The 22,865-nt window shown below is 40.0% G+C and overlaps 1 protein-coding gene across 1 annotated transcript in view; it reads right to left on the bottom strand.

The window, feature by feature from the left end:
• Positions 1 to 22,865, bottom strand: part of SLC16A10 (solute carrier family 16 member 10) — a 140,317-nt gene that overhangs the window by 24,992 nt on the left and 92,460 nt on the right. Inside the window, exon 3 of the mRNA XM_054492240.2 lies at positions 20,616 to 21,069. Coding sequence (XP_054348215.1) covers positions 20,616 to 21,069 — 454 coding nt within the window. The remainder of the gene's footprint in view (positions 1 to 20,615; positions 21,070 to 22,865) is intronic.

The following is a 22,865-nucleotide window of genomic DNA, read 5'->3' as shown; positions in this document are numbered from 1 at the left end:
CTGCGATTACAGGCATGAGCCACTGTGCCCGGCCTAAGATAGGCTTCTGATATGGTTTGAATGTTTGTCCCTTCCATATCTCATGCTGAAATGTGATTCCCAATGTTGGAGGTGGGACCTGGTGGGAGGTGACTGGATTTTGGAGGTGGATCCATCACAAGTGGCTTAGCACCATTCCCTTGGTGATAAGTGAGTTATTGCTTGAGTTCACTAGAGATTGGGTTGTTTTAAGAGTGTGGCAGCTCCCCACCCACACTCTTGCTCCCAATCTCATCAAGTGACCTGCTGCTCCCACTCTGCTTTCGCCATGAGCAAAAGCTCCCCGAGACCTCACCAGAAAACTGAGCAGATGCTGGGGCCATGCTTCCTATACAGCCTGCAGAATCGTGAGCCAATTAAACCTCTTTTCTTTATAAATCACCCGACCTCAGGTATTTCTTTACAGGAACACAAGAACCTAATACAGCTTCTTTTTAAAACAGAAAAGGACACATTCAGAAAGCATTATTTAAATCACTGGGCTCTGAGGTAACTTGATAACTTATTTAATGACCTTGGCAATAGTGTCAATAAGCAAGTATTTTGTAAATTCACAAAATTGGTTCTACCTTCTTCTGTTGGTTATTGAAATTTTAACTTAAAGATTTGATTTTTGAAAGAAACAAAGAAATTAGGCCATTAGTTCTTATTCAGCTTCCTAATTTTTCCCTTAATTCTGAAGTGAAGAAAAATGGATCCTTCCATGAAAATTCTACCTTCTTCTAACCTCTCTTCACTAAGATTTAGGCTAATGATGTTGGCTAAAGTGCTACTTTGCCAAAGTCTCCTATCTATCTTTCTCTTTCCCTCAGTCTTTGGAAGGCATGATGTTCAGTCTTTTTTTTATTACTCCTAAGAGCCATCTAATTGCTGGCTCAAATTTGCATCCATAAATCTAATTTGTTTTTACCTGAATGAAGATTAAAATTTGTTGAGTAGGCCTAGATCAGCTTTCCTTCCACTGTTATCATTTCCACATACTTCTGATATTGTCTATCCCAACTGTTCCTTTTCTTATTCTTATTTCAGAGTTCTGGTGTGGAGGTTGGGGAAATGAAATTAACATTAGTCTCTTGGTATCTGTGGGGAACTGAACCCAGCACCTCCTCAGATACCCGTATGTATGGATGCTCAAGTCCCCGATATAAAATGGTGTAGTATTTGCATGTAACCTATGTATATCCTCCTGTATGCTTTAATTAATCTCTAGATTACTTATAATAACCAATACAAGGTAAATGTTATGTAAATGATTATTCTGCATTTTTATATTTCAATGCTCTACACAGAGAAACTTCTCTAGTAACAAACTATGATCCCCAGAAATGGTCCCTGAAAGTATAGTCTCCCATTGTTGTTGTTTGTAGAGATGTGGTCTTGCCATGTTACCCAGGCTGATCTCAAACTCCTGAGCACAAGCAATCCTCCCACCTTGGCCTCTCAAAGTTCTGGGATTACAGGCATAAGCCACTGAGCCCAGCCTGTATTTTGTTTTTAATCTGTGTTCTTTTTTATTGTTTCTGTTTTGAGATGGGGTCTCGCTGTTGCCTAGGCTGGAGTGCAGTGGCATGATCACGGCTCACTGCCACCTCAGCCCCCCAAGTAGCTGGGACCATGGGCACATGCCACTATGCTCAGCTAACTTTTATTTATTTTTATTTTTATTTTTTTGAGACGGAGTCTCGCTCTGTCACCCAGGCTGCAGTGCAGTGGTGGGATCTTGGCTAACTGCAACCTCTGCTTCCCGGGTTCAAGAAATTTTCCCTGCCTCAGCCTCCTGAGTAGCTGGGACTACAGGCAGCTGCCATCATGCCTAGCTAATTTTTGTATTTTTAGTACAGACAGGGTTTTGCCATGTTGGCCAGTGTGGTCTCGAACTCCTGACCTCAGGTGATCTGCCTGTCTCAGCCTCCCAAAGTGCTGGAATGCTCAGCTAATATTTTAATGTTTTTGTAGAGATGGCATCTCACTATGCTGCCCAGGCCAGTGTTTTTTTTATTGTTTTTTTTCCCCCAAATATTTTCAATCCATGGTTGGTTGAATCCAAGGATGTGGAACCTTGGATATAGAGGACTGCCTATAATTTAAATATGTTTAGTTTTGTCTGGTAATTATACAGTCAGTGTTCAGGAGGAAAAGGACCATACCCTGGCAGGAGGACAGATAAGAAAATGGAAGGCCTGTGTACTCTGGATTAAGGCAGCCTACAGAGCAGAGAGAAAACTTCTTTGGACTGGGAATCAGATGGCCTTGGCATGGTAGGGAAAGAAATGTCTTTGGAGTCAAATTATGAACTCTACTCCTTATTGAGGCTAAAATCTTGGGCATCAGTTTCCCAGTCTCAAACACTACACATTGGTTCACAATTTGGTTCACAATTTAGGCAGCAACACCTCATTAGGGTTGTTTTAGAAATTTGTGGGGACTATTTTTATTTTTTTGATATACTTTTGCCCAAGCAGTAACTTTTCTTACTTTTTAATTTTTTATCATGATAAATTCCTATTTCATAAAATTTGCCATATTAACCATTTTAAGGGTACTATATTAAGTACATTTACATTGTTGTACAACTGTCACCACCATTCAGCTCCAGAACTTTTCATTTTCTCAAGCTGAAACTCTGTACCCATTAAATAACTCCTCATTTCCCCCTCCCCTTGGAAACCACCATACAACTTTCAGTATGTATGAATGTGACTTCTCTGGGTACCTCATCTAAGTGGAACCATACAGTATTCGTGCTTTTGTGCCTGGAGTATTTTACTTGGTGTAATGTCCTCATGGTTCATCCATGTTGTAGCATGTATCCCAAGCATTACCTTACTTCTTTTATTTCTCCTTTCTGTAACAAGTGGGACATTACTGGTTTTTAAAAACATTATGTATATAGGTAGTTTTCTTTTTTTTTTCCTAAAATCAAAGACAAGGCCTGGAATATAGAGGTCTTCTTATCTAGGAATTTTATTTCAGGAGAGAAAAGGAGGCACCGAGTGTGACACTGCTTTGGGTACATTACAGGGTTGCTGTGAAGGTGAAAGGGATGCAGATTTGAGAAAGTGCCTCACAAGGAAGCGGGGATGGTGGGGACATTAGGTGATTCCTAATCCTGGGCAATTCCAACCCCATAATTCAGAACAGCTCTGAGGGCTCAAGAGCCTAGCAAGGAAATACCTGGCAGAAAAAAGCAATTAATGCTTGAGGAATAAACAGGGAGCTAAGGATTGTCCTGTGAGAAAATGCTGAAAAGGACAAGGTCAGGAACTGAAAAGACCCTGAGAGAGCTACTGAGGAGTAAGGAGCATATAAAAGAAAACATGTGTTCACAGAAGCAGAGATAACAAGTTGGGACAGGGACACTTGGTTTATTATTGAGGATATTATAATGCTTCATAAATTCAATCATCAATATGTGGCAGCATTCTAAATCCCACTGATATGTGTGTGGGTCAAGAGGGGCGTGGGTATCTGTTAACCTACTTGTTGGGTGATGTTCACACTCAGACACCCCATTCTTCTAGAAGCAGCACCTGAGAGAAGGCACTAAGCAGAGGGCATTATTTTACTCCATCAAGACTGACTATACCTCTTGGCATCCATTTCCATACCTTTAAGTTATTTCACATTGAAACTACTCTAGATAATTATAAAATCACTTTTATTTCTATTATTTAAGGTTTAAACCTCACCCTGTCATTGTGTGTGACCTGAGAAACTCTCTTAACTAACTCTTCTCCCTGCAAGATGGAGATAAAACTGTTCTCACCTTATTATACATTGAAGAACAAAGAAAAAAAGCACCTGAAGAACATAAAGTGCTATTAGAAAGTAAAGTAGTCATGAGTAGAGAAATTAGTAGACCTTGTACTCTACCAGCCTATAAACTCAGCTAGCCTATAAACTCAACCTGAAATCAGTTAAAAAAGAAAAGAAAAGAAAAGATTGAGTCCCAGGCATATGCTAGGTGCTGGGGCTAGAGCAATGAAGAGAAGAAGCTCTCCCTACCCTTGCGGAGTGTTCAGTCTACCCTACCCATTTCTTCCTTAGCATTTCCTGAGGTGTTAGGACACTTCCCACACAAAACTCCCCAATGTACCAATGCATTTTGTAGATAAATCCACAGTTTTCACCAGCCTTTCCCATACTTACATAGACTATATTACCCAATACAAGGGCCTAACAAAAATACACTACTGCTGTTTTTCAATTTAAGTTAAAATTAGATATTTTCAAATGTTTGTGGGTTTATTTCTCCCTCACAAATTTAAAATCTTTTAGAAGTTTGGGGCCTACATTATAGGGATAATTTCCACCCATGAGTAATCATTTCTAAAAACTATTATTCAATTATCTATAAATATTTATTTTTGGCTAAGTATAATTTGGAACACAGGACAAACTTGGTCTACCTTACTATAAGCAGCAGCTTTTAGTTTAATTATTTCTTCATGATCAGTTCTCTAGATTTCTTCTGTATTATTACCTCTTCTCTCAAGTTCCTGTGCTAGTATATTACATTTTGAAAAGAAAAAACTAGTTTGTTTTGATGAAAGTGTTCTGTAAATATTAAATGTCCCCATGAATGAGTAAACAAGTGGTCAGAGAAATAAAGATCCTTATTCATCTCAAGTAGGAGAATGCTGGTGAATACTGCCTAAGGCACAAAACTGATAAATGGGCAAATTGTCACTAACCTGAATAGTCAAATTGCAGCAGATGTTGAGATCTGAAGGAAAATAAATGCAAGGTTAGAAAAGCTAGAAAAAAACAAGAAAAGCATAGACATAATTGAAAAAAATCTGAGAAAAAGTAGGGACAAAGTGAAGGAGAGAAGATGTCTTAATCATTCACTGTAATAACCACATGAGGCCAGGAGTGATGGCTCACATCTGTAATCCCAGCACTTTGGGAGGCCATGTGGGAGGACGGCTCATGCCCAGGAGTTTGAGACTAGCCTGGGCAACATAGTGAGACTTCATCTCAAAAAAAGGTAATAAGAAGAATAACCACATGAGAACTAAGTAACACAAGTGTATTATTAGAAGAAATAAGTAGCTAATAAAGTATATAATGTGGCTTGGCTGTGTTCCCATCCAAATCTCATCTTGAATTGTAACTCCCATAATCCCCATGTGTCCTAGGAGGGACCTGGTGGGACTTAATTGAATCATGGGGGTGGGTTTTTCCTGTGCTGTTCTCATGATAGTGAATAAGTCTCATGAGATCTGATGGTTTCATAAAGGGCAGTTCCTCTGCATGCACACTCTTGTCTCCTGCCATGTAAGACATTGTTTTGCTCCTCCTCCACCTTCCACCATGATTGTGAGGCCTCCCCAGCCATATGGAACTGTTGAGTCCATTAAACCTCTTTTCTTTATAAATTACCCAGTCTTGGGTATGTCTTTATTAGCAGCATGAGAACAGACTAATACAGTAAATTGGTATTGGGTAGTGGGGTGCTGCTGTAAAGATACCCAAAAGTGTGGAAGCAACTTTGGAACTAGGTAACAGGCAGAGGTTAGAACAGTCTGGAGGGCTCAGAAGAAGACAGGAAAATGTGGGAAAGTTTGAAACTTCCTAGAGACTTGGAGGGCTCAGAAGAAAGGAAGATGTAGGGAAGTTTGGAACTTCCTAGAGACCTGTTGAATGGCTTCTGAGGTGGTCTCAGATGGAGATGAGGAATTTGTTGGGAACTGGAGTAAAGGTCACACTTGCTATACAAAGAGACTGGTGGCATTTTGTCCCTGCCCTAGAGATCTGTGGAACTTTGAACTTGAAAGGATGATTTGGGGTATCTGGTGGAAAAAATTTCTAAGCAGCAAAGTGTTCAAGAGGAAGCAGAGCATAAAAGTTTGGAAAATTTGCAGCCTGACGATGCAACAGAACCATAAAAACCTTAGAAGAAAACCTAGGCAATACCATTCAGGAAATAGGCATGGGCAAAGACTTCATGACTAAAACACCAAAAGCAATGGCAACAAAAGCCAAAATTGACAAATCGGATCTAACTAAACTAAAGCGCTTCTGCACAGCAAAAGGAACTACCATCAGAGTGAACAGGCAACCTACAGAATGGGAGAAAATTTTTGCAATCTATCCATCTGACAAAGGGCTAATATCCAGAATCTATAAGGAACCTAAATTTACAAGAAAAAAACAAACAACCCCATCAAAAAGTAGGTGAAGGATATGAACATTTTTCAAAAGAAGACATTTATGCAGCCAACAAACATATAAAAAAAAAAAGATCATCATCACTGGTCATTAGAGAAATGCAAATCAAAACCACAATGAGATACTATCTCACGCCAGTTAGAATGGCAATCATTAAAATGTCAGGAAACAACAGATGCTGGAGAGGATGTGGAGAAATAAAAACGCTTTTACACTGTTGGTGGGAGTGTAAATTAGTTCAACCATTGTGGAAGATAGTGTGTCGATTCCTCAAGGAACTAGAACTAGAAATACCATTTGACCCAGCAATCCCATTACTGGGTATATACCCAAAGGATTATAAATCATTCTACTATAAAGACACATGCACACATATGTTTATTGCAGCACTATTCACAATAGCAAAGACTTGGAACCAACCCAAATGCCCATCAATGATAGACTGGATAAAGAAAATGTGGCACATATACACCATGGAATACTATGCAGCCATAAAAAAGGATGAGTTCATGTCCTTTGCAGGGACATGGATGAAGCTGGAAACCATCATTCTCAGGAAACTAACATAGGAACAGAAAACCAAACACCACATGCTCTCACTCATAAGTGGGAGTTGAACATCAGAACACATGGACACAGGAGGGGAACATCACACTCCAGGGCTGGTTGGGGGAGTGGGGGACTACAGGAGGGATAGCATTAGGAGAAATGCCTAATGTAGATGACAGGTTGATGGGTACAGCAAACCACCTTGGCACATGTATACCTATGTAACAAACCTGCATGTTCTGCACATGTATTCCATAACTTAAAGTATAATAATAAAAAAAGAAGAAGAAAAAGAAAAATCCATTTTCTGGGGAGAAGTTCAAGCCAGCTGCAGACATTTGCAGAATTTGCATAAGTGACAAGAAGCTCAATGTTAATTGCCAAGACAATGGTGAAAATGTCCCCAAGGCATGTCAGAGACCTTCAACGTAGCCCTTCTTATCACAGGCCTCGAGGCCTAGAAGGAAAAAATGGTTTCACGGGCCAGGCCCAGAGCCCCCCTGCTGTGTGCAGCTTAGGGACTTAGTGTACCGTATCCTAGCTGCACCAGCCATGGCTAAAAGGGGCCAAGGTACAGCTCAGGCCATGGCTTCAGAGGGTGCAAGCCCCAAGCCTTGGCAGCTTCCACATGGTGTTGAGTCTGCGGGTATGCAGAAATCAAGAATTGAGGTTTGGGAACCTCCACCTAGATTTCAGAGGATGTATGGAAATGCCTGGATGTCCAGGCAGAAGTTTGCTGCAGGGGCAGGGCCCTTATGAAGAACCTCTGCTAAGGCAGTGTGGAAGGGAAATGTGGGATTGGAGCCCCTACACAGATTCCCCAGTGGGGTACTGCCTAGTGGAGCTATGAAAAGAGGGCTACCGTCCCCCCCAGACCCTAGAATGGTAGATCCACTGACAGCCTACACTGTGCATCTGGAAAAGCTGCAGACACTCAATGCCAGACCATGAAAGCAGCCAGAAGGGGGGCTGTACCCTGCAAAGCCACAGGGGCAGAGCTTCCCAAGGCCATGGGAGAACACCTCTTACATCAATGTGCCCTGAATGTGAGACATGGAATCAAAGAAGATCGTTTTGGAACTTTAAGGTTTAATGACTGCCCTATTGGATTTCAGACTTGCATAGGACCTGTAGCCCCTTTGTTTTGGCCAATTTCTCCCATTTCGAATGGGTGTATTTACCCAATGCATGTACCCCTATTGTATCTAGGAAGTAACTAACTTGCTTTCGATTTCACAGATTCATAGGCAGATGAATCTGCCTTGTCTCAGATGAGACTTTGGACTGTGGACTTTTGAGTTAATGCTGAAATGAGTTAAGACTTTGAGGGACTATTGGGAAGGCATAATTGGTTTTGAAATGTGAGGACATGAGATTTGGGAGGAGCCAGGGGCAGAATGATATGGTTTGGCTGTGTTCCCTACCCAAATTTCATCTTGAATTGTAGCTCCCATAATTCCCACGTCATGGGAGCAAGCTGGTGGGAGGTAATTAAATCATGGGGGCAGGTGTTTCTTGTGCTATTCTCATGACAGTGAATAAGTCTCATGTGATCTGATGGTTTTATAAAGGGCAGTTCCCCTGCACATACTCCTTTGTCTGCCACCATGTAAGACATGACTTTGCTCCTCCTCCATCTTCCACCATGACTGTGAAGCCTCCCCAGCCATATGGGACTGTGAGTCCATTAAACCTCTTTTTCTTCATAAATTACCCGGTCTCGGGTAAGTCTTTTTTTTTTTTTTTTTTTAAGTAGGAGTTTCACTCTTGTTGCCCAGGCTGGAGTGCAATGGCACAATCTTGGCTCATCACAACCTCCGCCTCCCAGGTTCAAGTGATTCTCCTGCCTCAGCCTCCCTAGTAGCTGGGATTACAGGCATGTGCCACCAAGCCCAGCTAATTTTGTATTTTTAGTAGAGATGGGGTTTCTCCATGTTGGTCAGGCTGGTCTCGAACTCCTGACCTCAGGTGATCCGCCTGCCTCGGCCTCCCAAAGAGCTGGGATTACAGGCATGAGCCACCGCGCCCGGCCTGTAAGTCTTTATTAGCAGTGTGAAAACAGACTAATGCAGTATATGAAGAAAAAACAATGATTGGGTCCTACAGCAAAGTATGCAAGACATTTTCATTTTTGACATGCAGATTTTTAACAATACATCAATTAAAAATAAGTTGGATAAAAAAATCCAACTCTTGATTGGCCTTAGAGACTTGAGAAATTCTGTTATAGGCCTCCTAAGGGCAATAGAAAGCTGTCTTATTTTTGTACCTTCAAAGTACCTTATACTACTCTTTACCCAAAGGATGTACTTACTATCAGCTTTTCAATGAGATTGTCCCTGACTGGCCCAAGTTGTCTCTTACCATCTCTTACCATTACCTTCCATCTCAATTTGTTTCCTTTGAAGAAAATATCACTATTTGAAAACTACTTTGTTTCTTACGAACTTACTTGTTTATTGAGCTGTGTGTGAGAAAGTATCTGTTCTTAGCATTGTATCCCCATATTGTGTGCCATAGACATATTGTGTGCCATATTGTGTGTCTATGGCACACAATAGATACTCAAATGAACGCTTGAATCTGTTTAACTGATTTATAATTAGAGCAAGTCAAACAACAATAATTAAGGTTGCCATTAGAATAAATTGGAAATCTATTCTAATGGCAACTCTGTTACTTAACTGTACAACCTTAGGCAAACCTTTTAAACCTCTCTGAGCCTCAATATTCTTATCTATTAGTAGGAGAACCACTATTAGCACTGCTTTCCTTATAAAAGGTTACCATGAGAGTTGAATCAGAAAATGTATATGTGCATAAATATCTTCATAGCCTTTTTGGAAGTAAATTGTGAAGGGAATGAATAAATGAATAAAGGAAACATTTCCAGGCCACATAACAACAACAAAAATACAAGAAATACATATAGGGATTGAGAGTAAATTTAATCAGCACACATGAATCTCAGTGGGTAAATTATCATATTTAGATTAATAAAAGCTGAGTACAGTGGCTAATGCCTGTGATCCCAGCACTTGGGGAGGCTGAGACAGGAGGATCACTTGACACCAGGAATTCAAGGCCAGCCTAAGCAACATAGGAAGACGCTGTCTCTAAATATATATATATATCCTGTGTCAAGGAAATGTTATAAACCCTATTTTTGAATGAAAAATAGAAAAACAAAACTACTTATATTTGAAAATCTTGATGAAAAAGCGATGTGATTACTCTTTATTTTGCAAAGTAGCAAAGCATTCTGCATAGTTAAGAAAAAGGAAAAAGGAAAGAAGGGAGGGAGGGAAGAAAGAAGGAAGGGAGGGAGGGAGAGAGGGAGAGAGAAAGTAAATGAAACTTTTAAACCCTAGTATTTAAGACTCTAGGCCAAAAACAAAATTAACATTTTAAGCCTTTCTATTTTAATTGGTTGCAGTGCTAAGAAGACTGAGATAGGGCAACTCTTCAGTTATAACTCCATTTTAAATCAATAAAAAAGTTTCCAGCACTCTGTAACCATCATCCACCAGGCTGGGGACATGTAACGGGGCCCAAGACTTTGCTTCTGTCAGAACCTTATAGTGAACAGAGATAAACACAACCAACCAACAGAGATAAACCAACCAACATGAAGAAGAGGTCACCTTCAGCAGCCCATTCCTGGCCCAGTGTACAGTGAACTTTGGTTTATAAGGATACTACTGTGAGCCTTGCATTGTGAGGGACAATCTGCCGCATAACAACCTTGTCCCTGAGCTCCAAATAGATCCATGAAAGAAAGACAACAAAGCCAGATGCAATTGCTCTTGGCAACTCTGAGAAAATGGATCATGTCAAAATGGCAAAGCAACCTCCTGATTGGGAAATGAACCCTATGAGTTGACCAGGGTTAGGAGAGAAACTAATTTCACTCCTCTAAAAATTTTGTTTTTACATACACATTCTGTTTCTATGTACATATTTACAGGCTGGGCTGTAATAAGCTTCCATTTATTTTCCATGGATGTTCTTGGGTGTTACACCCAGTTCTGCTACTTTTATAACTGTGGCTTTTGGCAAGCAACTTAACCATTGCATGCGTTAGTTCCTTTACCTTTCTTTTTTTGTAGGGCAGGGGGAGGAGTGCAACTACCTGACCTGTACAATGCCTTTCAGGTCCTAAGTTACTGTTATACTTTTTTGGCAGGCACTTAAGTATTTTATTTAACAGCCACACTTTTAAGAAGACCCAAGCTCAAACCCTGGCTGCACCACATACCATCCTTGCAACCCTGAGCAAGTTGTTTCACCACCCCAAATCTGGTTCTTTTCTTGCTAGATAGAAGCCCTGATATTGCCCATTTCACACGGTGGTCCTGAGACTCCAATGAGAGATAGTGTGGAAGCATCTTGTAGATTAAAATGTTGATAAAAATGTTAACTAAAATGTTACATCAAAAAGAAATGTGGGAAATAAATGTTATATTTGTCTAAAAGAAATCTGTGGTTTTCAAAGCACACCATTGCATGGGTTGGAGGATTGGGCAAAAATCTTAAACTACGCTCTGAAGACTAGATGTTGCCATTGTTCTTACCATTTTACTTCAAAAAAGCATCAGTTCAATTTAACATAGATACAGAGATATAGGGATTGCATAACAGAGATATAGGGATTCCACGTTTGCAATTATACACCTCCAATTTGGTGTGCATTGCCCTTTAAATGAGCACTTTTACAATCTGTTATGAGGGAATATAAACTTTCTAATTACAAGTAAGCTGCCCAAGGGGAGAGGGGGAAAAGAGCCAGAGATATAATGATAGGGATAGAAAGGGGGGAAAGCATAGGGGGAAATAGACACTACATGGGCAGCTGAGGGTTAACACATCAGCAATGTACAGCCCCTAGAACTTTGTTTGGGTGCTGAAGACCCTTCCTGATAGCATGAATACATAAGAAGGCCTGCTTACCCTTATGCTCTATAATCCTTAGAGTTAGTGACTGCAAGGGCTTCTCTCAAAGGATGCCCTAGATGTTGAAGGTAAGAAATGTACTCTCAATGGATCAGACAACTCTCTCCACAACCCAAAGCCACCTTGTAAATGTCAGGCAAAAGCCATTTAGTATAGCCTCACAAGGGGAAGATTCTTCAAATTAAGATTTCTATTTCTATTCATCCCATATCAAAACAATTTATTTTCTAGTTGATATAAAAACATGAAAGGACCCTTATCTAATTGGCTAATTTAGGTTCCTCAAACTTGAACAAACTTTGATTATTAATCCAAGGATTTGAGACATGCCAATGTCCATATTAGAAATGAAATTTGAGATGATTCAAAGTATACTGCATTTTATCAAATAAAACCTGAGACACATGCAAAACAAAATGAAAAACCTAGTGAAGGCCAGATGCAGTGGCTTGCACCTGTAATCCCAGTGCTTTGGCAGGGAGCCAAGGCAGGAGGATTGTTTGAGCACAGAACTTTGAGACCAGCCTGGGCAATGTGGTGAGAACCCCGTCTCTACAAAAAATTTAAAAATTAGCCATGTGTGGTGGTGTGCACCTGTGGTCCTAGCTACTTGGGAGGCTGAGGTGGGAGGATTGCTTGAGCCCAGGAGGTCGAAGCTACAGTGAGGTGTGATTGCACCCCTGCATTCCAGCCTGGACAAGAGAGTGACACCCTGTCTTAAAAAAAAACCCGCTGGTGAAATTTACACATTAACAAGAGGGAACAGTTTTCCAACACACTAATTCTTTAGAGCTCTCTCAGGAGACTAATGATCCACCAGTGGCCTCAGAGCATTTATATGTGACTAAATTTCAAGCAGTTTATCTTTTTCCATTTTCCTACAATAGTATTTATGTTAATCAAATAAAGGATAGATCTTGCTATAAATTTGTACATGTCCATTTTTGTTCTTCTGCTATGCTTAATGTTTACTGTAGAAAGCAAAATTGAACACAAAGCTATGTATGGTCCATGTTCTGCTTGTCACAGGTTGTGAAAAGTAACTTTGCATGGCCTCAGTTTTCTCATATTCACAATGTACTAGAGATCAAAAGAGAAGTTGGGGCTGAAAATAAGGGTATAGATATTTTCTCATTCCGATTAATTATATCAAAACAAAAGCTGGTTTCCTTCAGAGTTTTCTCCCTGGCTGTGAAGCATGCTCTGAGTGCTGGAACAGCTCAACATGGTCTCTGTTCTTAGTTCTGAGAGAACAGAAGGGAAACGTGCAAAGCAATCTTTGGTGTAGGTCCAGTATGGCTGAAAATAGCAGCATTCCTATCTCTGGATTAGCAATGAAGGAATGCAGACTCCTTCATAAAAAGAGTATATTTCAGACATATTTGTCTGAAACCTGTGTTCAAATCCCAGCTTTAAGCATAATGCGAATGACTTTGAACAAGCACAGCTTTGCAGAATTGTTTCCTTGGCTCTAAGTATGTGTTATTTATTACACTCATCCTTGTGGTGGTTCTGTGAGATTTTGGGGAAGTGCTTGACACATATCAATTATTGGCAAATGTTACATGAATCTCCCTCTGAGGAAGCCACAGAGAGATGAAGGCTTGTATGCTGTTCCTATTTGCGTGGCTCAGTGCCCTTAGCTCTGGCTTGGAGCAGTACTGCTGCTCTGACCACAGTGTAAATGGAGGTGCTCTGCCTAGCAAGGTCCAATAGCCACACTCCAGTTTTGATTGACCCTTGGCAGCATCTGGCACCACTCAAAGCTAAAAAATACCTTTTGAGGTTTACATGCTCCCTGTACTGACTTATTAGCCTCAAATTTTCATTTCTGGTTTAAAAATACAATTCATGGCCAAGGGCGGTGGTTAATGCCTATAACCCAGCACTTTGGGAGGCCGAGGCAGACAGATCACCAGGAGTCAGGAGTTTGAGACCAACCTGGCCAACATGGTGAAACCCCATCTCTACCAAAAATACAAAAATTAGCCAGGCGTGGTGGCAGCTACCTGTAATCCCAGCTACTCGGGAGGCTGAGGCAGAAGAATCGCTTGAACCCAGGAGGCAGAGGTTGCAGTGAGCTGAGAGCATGCCACTGCACTCCAGCCTGGGCGACAGAATGAGACTCAGTCTCAAAAAAAAAAAAAAATTCATTTCCAATTACTAGTGGACTTGAAGTTCACCTAATTGCCCTGCTAGCAAGCAAATGATCTGTCTGTCTTGAATCATAGCATCAGGTAAATGGGATCTTCCTACCAGGTCAAAGTTTCTTTTGAGAACAGTCAATTACTATCTGCCACAAAGTCAACCCACTTAAAAGGGAGTTTTTAAAAAACAAGCTAATGGATACATATTTTACAGATTTCAATATGATACATATTTTACAGATTTCAATATGATACATATTTTACAGATTTCAATATGAGTCAGTCATCTTCTTGACGGAGAACCATGTGGATCTAAAATTTAAAAACTGAAATTTGACCCAATGATACGGTCTAGAGTCAAAGAACACAGGTACTAAGTAGCTGATTTTCAATCTGAGTAGCAGGGGAGAGAGATGAGAGTAATTAAAACTAAATCATCAGCTTCAGATTGAAGATAGAGCATTTCATGCCAATGAGAAAAGTTACCATCATTTTTGGTAACTTCATTATCATTGTCACTTCATTCTTCGGCATTTATTATTGTCATATTTGACATTTATCAGTTATCTCACGAGGCCCTATGCTCAATGCTCGACCAAAGCTATGCAGACGTGAGGCCTGGTTATGGTTCTGCATCCTGCATCCTATTCTTACACACACCACTCCAGACTCTTTGAGATTTTTCAGTGGACAGTGAAGACACAGTTGCTTGAGGGACCAGAAATTTCTTCTATTTATCTTAAAATTTCAGCAAAGGCATAAGTGAATCAGAGCAAAACACACCAACTCTCTCCTCCATCAACGGACAGCATTACTGGTTACTCAATTATTCTGAGGTTTCCTTAGTTTGAGCTTATTTGTCGAATAAGTATTGAATAAATATGAATAACACCATGTCCTGCAAGTACAGAATGTGAAAAATCATTATAGCATCAAAGTAGAGAATTTTAAAGATCCAAATGGTGAAAAAATGAACATGTGTGCTAGGCACTGTGCTAGATGCTTGGGATCTACCACTGAATGAAATAGATCCTTACTCTTGTGGTGTTTACATTCTAGCAGACATGTAAATATATGGATAGTAAGCAATGACTACAATAAAGAAGTAAAATAGATAATGTTAGAAAGTATTAAGTGCTACAAAAAAAGAAAAGGAGTAATAGGAGGGGTTTGGGAATACTTGGGGGAAAAGGGACACAGGAAGTTTCAAGCAGGCAGTCAGAGTGAGCCCCATTAAAAGGCGAATGGCAGAAGCAGAGTGGGCAAGGGGACAGGGATGGAAGCTCGGAGAGGTAGTGGGGGCCAGATTGTGAAGGACCTTGTAGGCCACTGTAAGGATATTGGTTTTTACTCTTAGAGAAATGGGAAGTCATTGAAGGATTCTGAGCAGAGTGACTTATGTTTAGAAAGAATGTCTGTGGCTTCTTTATAGAGAACAAACTACGCGGGGCAGAGAAGGAACAGGGAGACCAGTTAGGAGGCTCTGGCAGTGATCCAGGCTAGGGGTACGTGGTAGCCTGGGCTAAGGTATGAGTAGTGAGGATGGTGAGAGGTGGTCAGATCCTGGATATATTTTGAAAGAAAAGCCACCAGGATTTCTTGACCGGATCAGGACTACAGTGTGCAAGAAAGAAGAGCCAAGGATGACTCCAAAGTTTTGAGTCTGATCAACTGAAAGGGTGGAATTGCCAACTCCTGAGATGAGGATGGCTGGGGGCAGAGTAAGTTTTAGGGGGTAAGATCAAGACCTCAGGGTTAGACAGGGTAAGTCTGAAACATCTAGCAGTTACCCAAGTGGAGATATTAAGTAAGCAGCTGGATATACAGCTCTGGTGGAGGATTCAGGGAAAAGGTCTGGACTAGAATTATAAATTTGAAGTCATTGACATATACATGATGTATGAACTTAGGAGACTGGATGAAACCACCAGTAGAATACATGGAGAAAAAGATCAGGGGACAAGCCCTAGGACATGCCGATATTCAGGGGTCAGTGGGAAAAAGACGTGAGCAAAGAAACTAAGGAGGAGTGATGTGGAGGTAGGCAGAAAACCAAGAGAGTTTATGCTCCTGAAAGCTAAATGAGAAAAACCAGAGTCAGAGGAGACGTTAAAAAAAAAAAAAAAGAAAAAGAAACCCAGAGGCCAGGCGCAGTGGCTCACACCAGTAATACCAGCATTTTGGGAGGCCGAGGTGGGTGGATCACCTGAGGTCAGGAGTTCGGGACCAGCCTGGCCAACGTGGCAAAACCCTGTCTCTACTAAAAATACAAAAAATTAAGTCAGGTATGGTGGCAGGTGCCTGTAATCCCAGCTACTAGGGAGGCTGAGGCAGGAGAATCACTTGAATCCGGGAAGTGGAGGTCGCAGTGAGCCGAGATTGCGCTACTGCACTCCAGCCTGGGAGACAGAGCAAGACTCCGTCTCAAAAAAAAAAACGAAAACAAAAACAAAACAAAACAAAAAAAGATTCCAGAAAACAAAACAACTCTCAGGCAAAAGGGGCAATTCATAAAAACTGACGCAGCTGCTACTAGGAATCATTTTTAGAAAGTTAGGCCTTATCTAAATTGATCTATAAGATTTGTATCCTTCTAAAAAAGATTTTAAGTGGGAAAGCCTAAAAGAGAGGTGAATTAGCTTCAAGGAGGCAATCTAATTCTTCTTTTTGAAAAGTCAACTACAAGAAGATCAAACCTCCAACCTCACTTTGAAAGCAAGCATACATATTCTCTCTCAAATCATCATGTACAATCTAATAAGATCTTAGAATTTTTAACATAGCAATGAGAGCACTCAGTTGTACTTCTGAATCTTCAAAGACCTAAACTGGTAAGTTCGTTCCCTAGTTGATCAAAGATCAGATTTGTACACAAAATCTCATGCTCAAGGCCCAACTCCAATGCTATGAAACTTTTTAAAACCACTTTTCCAAATGGGTATTATCGTTCTCCTTTTAAAATTTACTTCTATCTCAAGTTGGCAATCACATTGCCTTACATTCAAATAACTCCCATTTTTATGCCAGAACTGAGGTAGATATTTCACATACACTTTATCTAATCCTCACAACTCTGCAAAATTGAGTTTATCTCCATAGATGAGGAAACTGATGCTTACAGAGGATGCCCAAGGTTATGCAACTAGTAAGAAACAAAACCTGAATTGAAATCCAGATGTCTTACTTCAGAACCTTCACTTTTTTTTTTTTTTTTTTGAGATGGGGTTTCGCTCTTGTCACCCAGGCTGGAGTGCAATGGCATGGTCTCAGCTCACTGCAACCTCCACCTCCCAAGTTCAAGCAATTCTCCTGCCTCAGCCTCCGAGTAGCTGAGATTACAGGTGCAAGCAATCACATCCAGCTAATTTTTGTATTTTTAGTAGAGACAGGGTTTCACCATGTTGGCCAGGCTGGTCACGAATTCCTGCCCTCTGGTGATCCACCTACCTTGGCCTCCCAAAGTGCTGGGATTACAGGGGTGAGCCACCGCACCAGGCCCAGAACGTTCACTTTTAAACCACTATACAATACTGCCACTTACATAAAAGTACTACACTAATAATTATCAGTCACTATCTCTGTGACCTTGAGCAAGTTACTTCTTTATTTATTTATTATTTGTTTTTTAGAGACAGAGTCTCACTCTGTTACCCAGGCTGGCGTGCAGTGGCACAATCATAGCACACCACAGCCTTGAACTCGTGGGCTGGAGTCCAGCGATCCTCCTGCCTCAGCCTCCTGAGTAGTTAGGACTACAGGTGTGTACCACCACACCTGGCTCTTTATTTCTTCACCTTCCATATTTAAAAGCCTGCCACTAGGAGGAGGAGACAAATAAATAAAAAATTGTTCAATCTGTTCTTCCTTTAGAATACTTTATAATTTTTTTTAGAGATAGGGTCTTACTCAGTCACCCAGGCTGGAGTGCAGTCGCACCATCACGGCTCACTGCAGCCTTGACCTCCTGGGCTCATGCGATCCTTCCACCTCAGCCTCCCAAGTAGCTGGGACCACAGGCATGCACCACTATGCCCAGATAATTTTTTTAAATTACTTTTTGTAGAGATGGAATCTCACTATGTTGCTCAAGCTGGTCTTGAACTGCTGGGCTCAAGTGATCCTTCCACCTCACTCTCCCAAAGTGGTGAGATTATAGGTGTGAGCCACTGTGCCTGGCTGAGCAAGTTATTTAATCTTTCTGGGCCTTAGTCTTCCCATCCATTAAATAAAGAGGATACACCACAGGTACTGCATTGTTGTGAATATTAAATGAGAGAATGTATGTAAAAGTGCTTTATAAACTGTAGCCATTTTTAATTACATGTACTAGGTTTATGCTCCTTCAGAGCAAATTTTTATGCCTCATATATGTGTCCCCTCAACAGTCAATAAAGGGTTTAGTAGAAATTGAACATCATCTACTTCACTAGTCTTTTGAAGGATATGAGACACCTTTTCCCTGTAGAAGGAGGAAACTAGTGTCCCATTCCTGGTTAAGTATCCATAATTCAAACCTTAAATTACAACGAAGTGACAAACTCAGTACATCACCAAAGAGGAGATTTAAACACCTGTATGGCATTTAGCAATCTGATCTTTCCTCTACCGTGCTGCATTCGGTGCCATAACGGGTTGAGAAAGAGAAAATCTCAAATGAACAATGTCAACATATTTTGTAAGAAAACATGCCTGGAAGAAGGGAAAGCAGAAAAGAGGCATGGTTTATTAACAGAATTAACAGAGACTTTATTGTTCTGTGCACCATCTGATTTGCCATCTCCTGATCACAAAAGTATCTATAACATTGTCTAACTCACTTTCCACTATGAAATTTGATTTACCTGGAGAAATAACATGTTTATTAAATTTCCTTAGGCATACTCATTTTTCCCCTAATAAGATGAACACATTTGGTAATATATCCAGGGAAGTGGCCCAATATGCTATTAAGACTGTAGACTGATTTTGCTACCAGATAAGCACAGTGGAAGAGAACTAACTCCTGCTCTGCTGTTTAGTGACATGTAATTCTTGGAAAATCACTTAACGTCTCTATTAACAATAGATCTGTTTTTCAGTCTGTAAAATTGGAGCTAATATTTATTTTATCTGCTTTACTTGTTTATTGTGAAAGTCAAATGAAGTAATACATGTGAAATTAATTTACAAATTATAAATATATAACCAAAAATAACTAGACAGTCATCTACCACTTTTCCTTTGGTAAATGTCTAGTATTAGCAAAGCTGAGTTATGATTTCTCTGGGTGTGTTCACGTGGTAGTACCAAAGAGAATTTTTTTTTTAAAGCTGGGCAGGCGGGTTGCTTGAAGCCAGCCTGAGCAACTTAACAAGACCCTGTCTGGAAAAAAGAAAAAAAGAAGAAGAATTTCTACTCATCTTTTTGAGAAAGGACACAATAAATGTTCTCTTGACTACAGAAGCTATGAAAGAGGTTGGTTGGTAAAGTTAATCCTGTCACAACAGATCTATATTCCAGGAAACTTAGTTTAAGGTGGTTCAGCTATACTTTCCTAACAGTATGAAAATGGACTATCAGATCAGGATGTAGCCTGATAGTCCATAAATCAGTTATATTTATACTTATTTCTTAACTAAAGAAAAATTGCACAAATCTCCAAAAGTAGACTGTAAGCTAGAAAAAAATCCAAGTTCACAAACATACAAATATGTGTGCCAATGCCATTTTTGTTTATCATTTACGGTGAATTGTAAATACATTTTCAGCCACAAAAGTAAGAAAAAAGGAAGAAACATAATGAACACTTTTGAACAAACGTTGCCGGGGCAGATACTTTAGACACTGCTTCTTCCTTCTTTTTTTTTTTTTTTTTTTTTTTTTCCTTCCCCAGGTAGGGATGAAGTCTCCCTATGTTGCCCATGCTGGTCTTGAACTCCTGCATCAGCCCCCCAAAGTGGTGGGATTACAGGCGTGAGGCACCAACCCCAGTCTAGACACTAATTATTCGTATTTCAGTATAATGAAGCTGAATTTTGCCTTTGAAATAGAGATAAACAATATAAACTGCTTGAGCACTTGAAATCCTAATTTCCTATAAAACCATAGCTCTCTTTCCTCATTTAGATCTTGAGTAACTTTTCTCAGATATTCCTCTGAATAGAATTCCCATCTTCCCAGAAGTGTACCACAAGTAGATGTAATGTTTCTTTGTATCAACGTCATGGCTTTTTTGCTAATTACCTACACCCTTCGGTTGAAAAACAATTTACTTATGGTAGCAAAATCATAGCACTAGCTTTGTCCCTGATAAAAGTCACATGAAGAAAAAGAGACCTATCGAATGTTTTATATTGAATGTAATTTGTTCCACGATTTTAGCCTTCCTTTTTTAAAAAAATTGTGTTTGTTTGGGGACTTTTATTTTATTTTTAGAGGTAGAGTCTCTCTATGTTGTCTAGGCTGGATTTGAACTCCTGGGCTCAAGCGATCCTCCTGCCTCAGCTTAGTAGCTGGGACCACAGACAGGCACCATGGTGTCTGGCTGGGTTTGCGGGGTTTTTAGAATACCAAAGCACACTACGAAACATACTCTCTCTGTTTAGTGGTCTGATGGATGTGTTGACATTGTCTTGAGAGACCTTTCATTTCAAGAATACCCAAATTACCCAGGATAATGTTTGAGGCCAACTTTAACTTGACCTATCTTTCTCTTCAAAGAAGTTTTTCTTTATGAAATAGTAATATTCATGATCAGTGAAGGAGCATACTCACCAAGTGAACATAAGGCACAAAGTATCCAAAGAGTGCAAGTGGTATTCCAACTGCCCACACTGCATAAGCTGTCACCTTGAAGATGGCAAAATTGAAAATTTTTTTTGGAGGACTGAACTTTCTCCTGGAAAAGAGGGAAGATCCGCTACCTCCACTCTCTTTATCTTTGGTACTGGTAGCAAGAGGTCGGTAAGTAAAGCCAGCCAGAAAGAGAACAAACATGAAGATGCAGAGCACCCTCAATGTGTAAAAGAGGCCCACGCTGTCAATCAGAACCCTTAAGAGCAAAGGCAGCAGGATTGTGAAGACACTGCTGCCAGCAGTGACAATGCCATTCACCAGTCCAAGGCGCTTCTTGAAATAGTGTCCCAAAATGACCAATGAAGGCTGGTATGCAAAGGAGCAGCCGCAGGCAAATATGATTCCATAGGTAAGGTACAGAGGCTCGATGGAACTGTATAAAGATGAAAAAGATGGAAAGCAGCTTTCAATATTGTTACTGTGTGCTTGGTAGAATAAAACCTTATAGTAAAAGTGGGTTTTTGTTCATCAACATATTTTCTACAAGTAAAAGTTAACCAAAAAAAAAAAAAATTTAACCAAAATAGAGGGAAAACTCAGTAAGTCAAGAATGTAGCACTAAACGTATTTTAATTTAATCTGAATATGTGAAAAATAACCATTAAGGTCATCAGTGATTTTGTTCCACCCTCTCTTTCTGTGGATTTCAGGTGATGCACACAGCACTGAATAAGAACTGTGCTCTCCACAGCTCAGAAATAAAGGTTGGTGCCAGGAAGGGTAAAATCAACAGTGATTCAATTAACAAACCAAAAACCTAGTCTCAATGAAACATTTTTTTAAAAAGTTAGAATTAACTATGAAAACTAATTACTTCATGGAGTTTTTCCAGGTACTTACCAAACAAGGTAGTAAAAGAAAAGGCCGCATTTTAAATTTTTTCCCCAAGGTTATGTCAGGAACATTTGCACAGAGGCGCAGTTGTGCCTGTTTTTGCTGGCCTAAGGGCTGTAGACCAACCTTCGCCCTGTACTGCACTGTTCCCAGTATTGTGCAAGATAACAAGAAATCATATTCTGACTGCAGAAAGACTAAATTAAGTGTATTCCTTTAGTGATGCCAGTTTGCAAGCTGTAAGGCCATGCATGTGTCAAAAGAATAATGGATTAAATAATCTTACAGTTTAACCAAATAATTGCACATTTCTTAGGAAGATAAAGGATCATATCATTATGTTCTTTGAAACAATTATGGTAAGGAATAAAACTAGTTAAAGTTTTTTGAAAAGGCTATCAGTAGTAAAAGCAAACAATTTATTAGAAAGTAAGATTAAAGTTGGTTAATAATTAAATTTTGGACAATAATGCTAGTCTAGCAACATGCTGAGGTAATCATAAGGAACTCTAGAATCTGATAAAATTAAGGCATGTTGGCAATCCTCTCTGAGATGCCCTTCTCCCTCTATTAATCCACAGCTAGCACCACCTTCAAATCAGGCTCAAGAGTCACTTCTAGGCTTTCCCAAATTAATCTCACCTCACTCTGATCACCCTTTACTGAATCTCCACTCTTTGTTTAGCCAACATATTAAGCAACTACTATGTACCAGATACATTGCAGAAAAGAATATTAAAAATCTGGTCCTTGGCCAGACGTGGTGGCTCACACCTGTAATCCCAACACTTTGGGTGGCCAAGGCAGGAGGATGGCTTGAGACCAGTCTGGCAACATAGCAAAACCCCATCTCTACTTAAAAAAAAAAATAGCTGAAATTAGCTGGGTGTGATGGCACATGCCTGTAGTCCTAGCTACTCAGGAAGCTGGGGCAGGAGGATGGCTTGAACCCAGGAATCCAGGCTGCAGTCAGCTATGATAACACCACTGCATTCTGGCCTGGGTAATAGTGAGACCCTGTCTCAAAAAAAAAAAAAAAAAAAAAAAAAAATGTGGTTCTGCCTTCAAGATACTCATAGTCTGCTTAAAGAAACAAGACATCTATCCCAAATAATAATAATATAACACAGAACAAAACAGAAATTAATACTTCATTCATTCTGTATCAGTTTTTCCACCTAAGCAGTTTTCCAGATAATTGTAACTTACTTAAAGTGCTTATTTGTTTTATTTAACAATTTTAAAGAAAAAAATGTAAGTCTATTATACATTTCTCTCTGCCTTCTTCAAAGTGTATATTAAAAATACTGTTCACAGCAGAATCATCAGGAACAT

The sequence above is a fragment of the Pongo pygmaeus genome, chromosome 5 (assembly GCF_028885625.2).
Source record: "Pongo pygmaeus isolate AG05252 chromosome 5, NHGRI_mPonPyg2-v2.0_pri, whole genome shotgun sequence".
NCBI lineage: Eukaryota > Metazoa > Chordata > Mammalia > Primates > Hominidae > Pongo > Pongo pygmaeus.
Note: the sequence above shows the minus strand (reverse complement) of the source record. Positions and strands in the feature narration are given on the sequence as shown.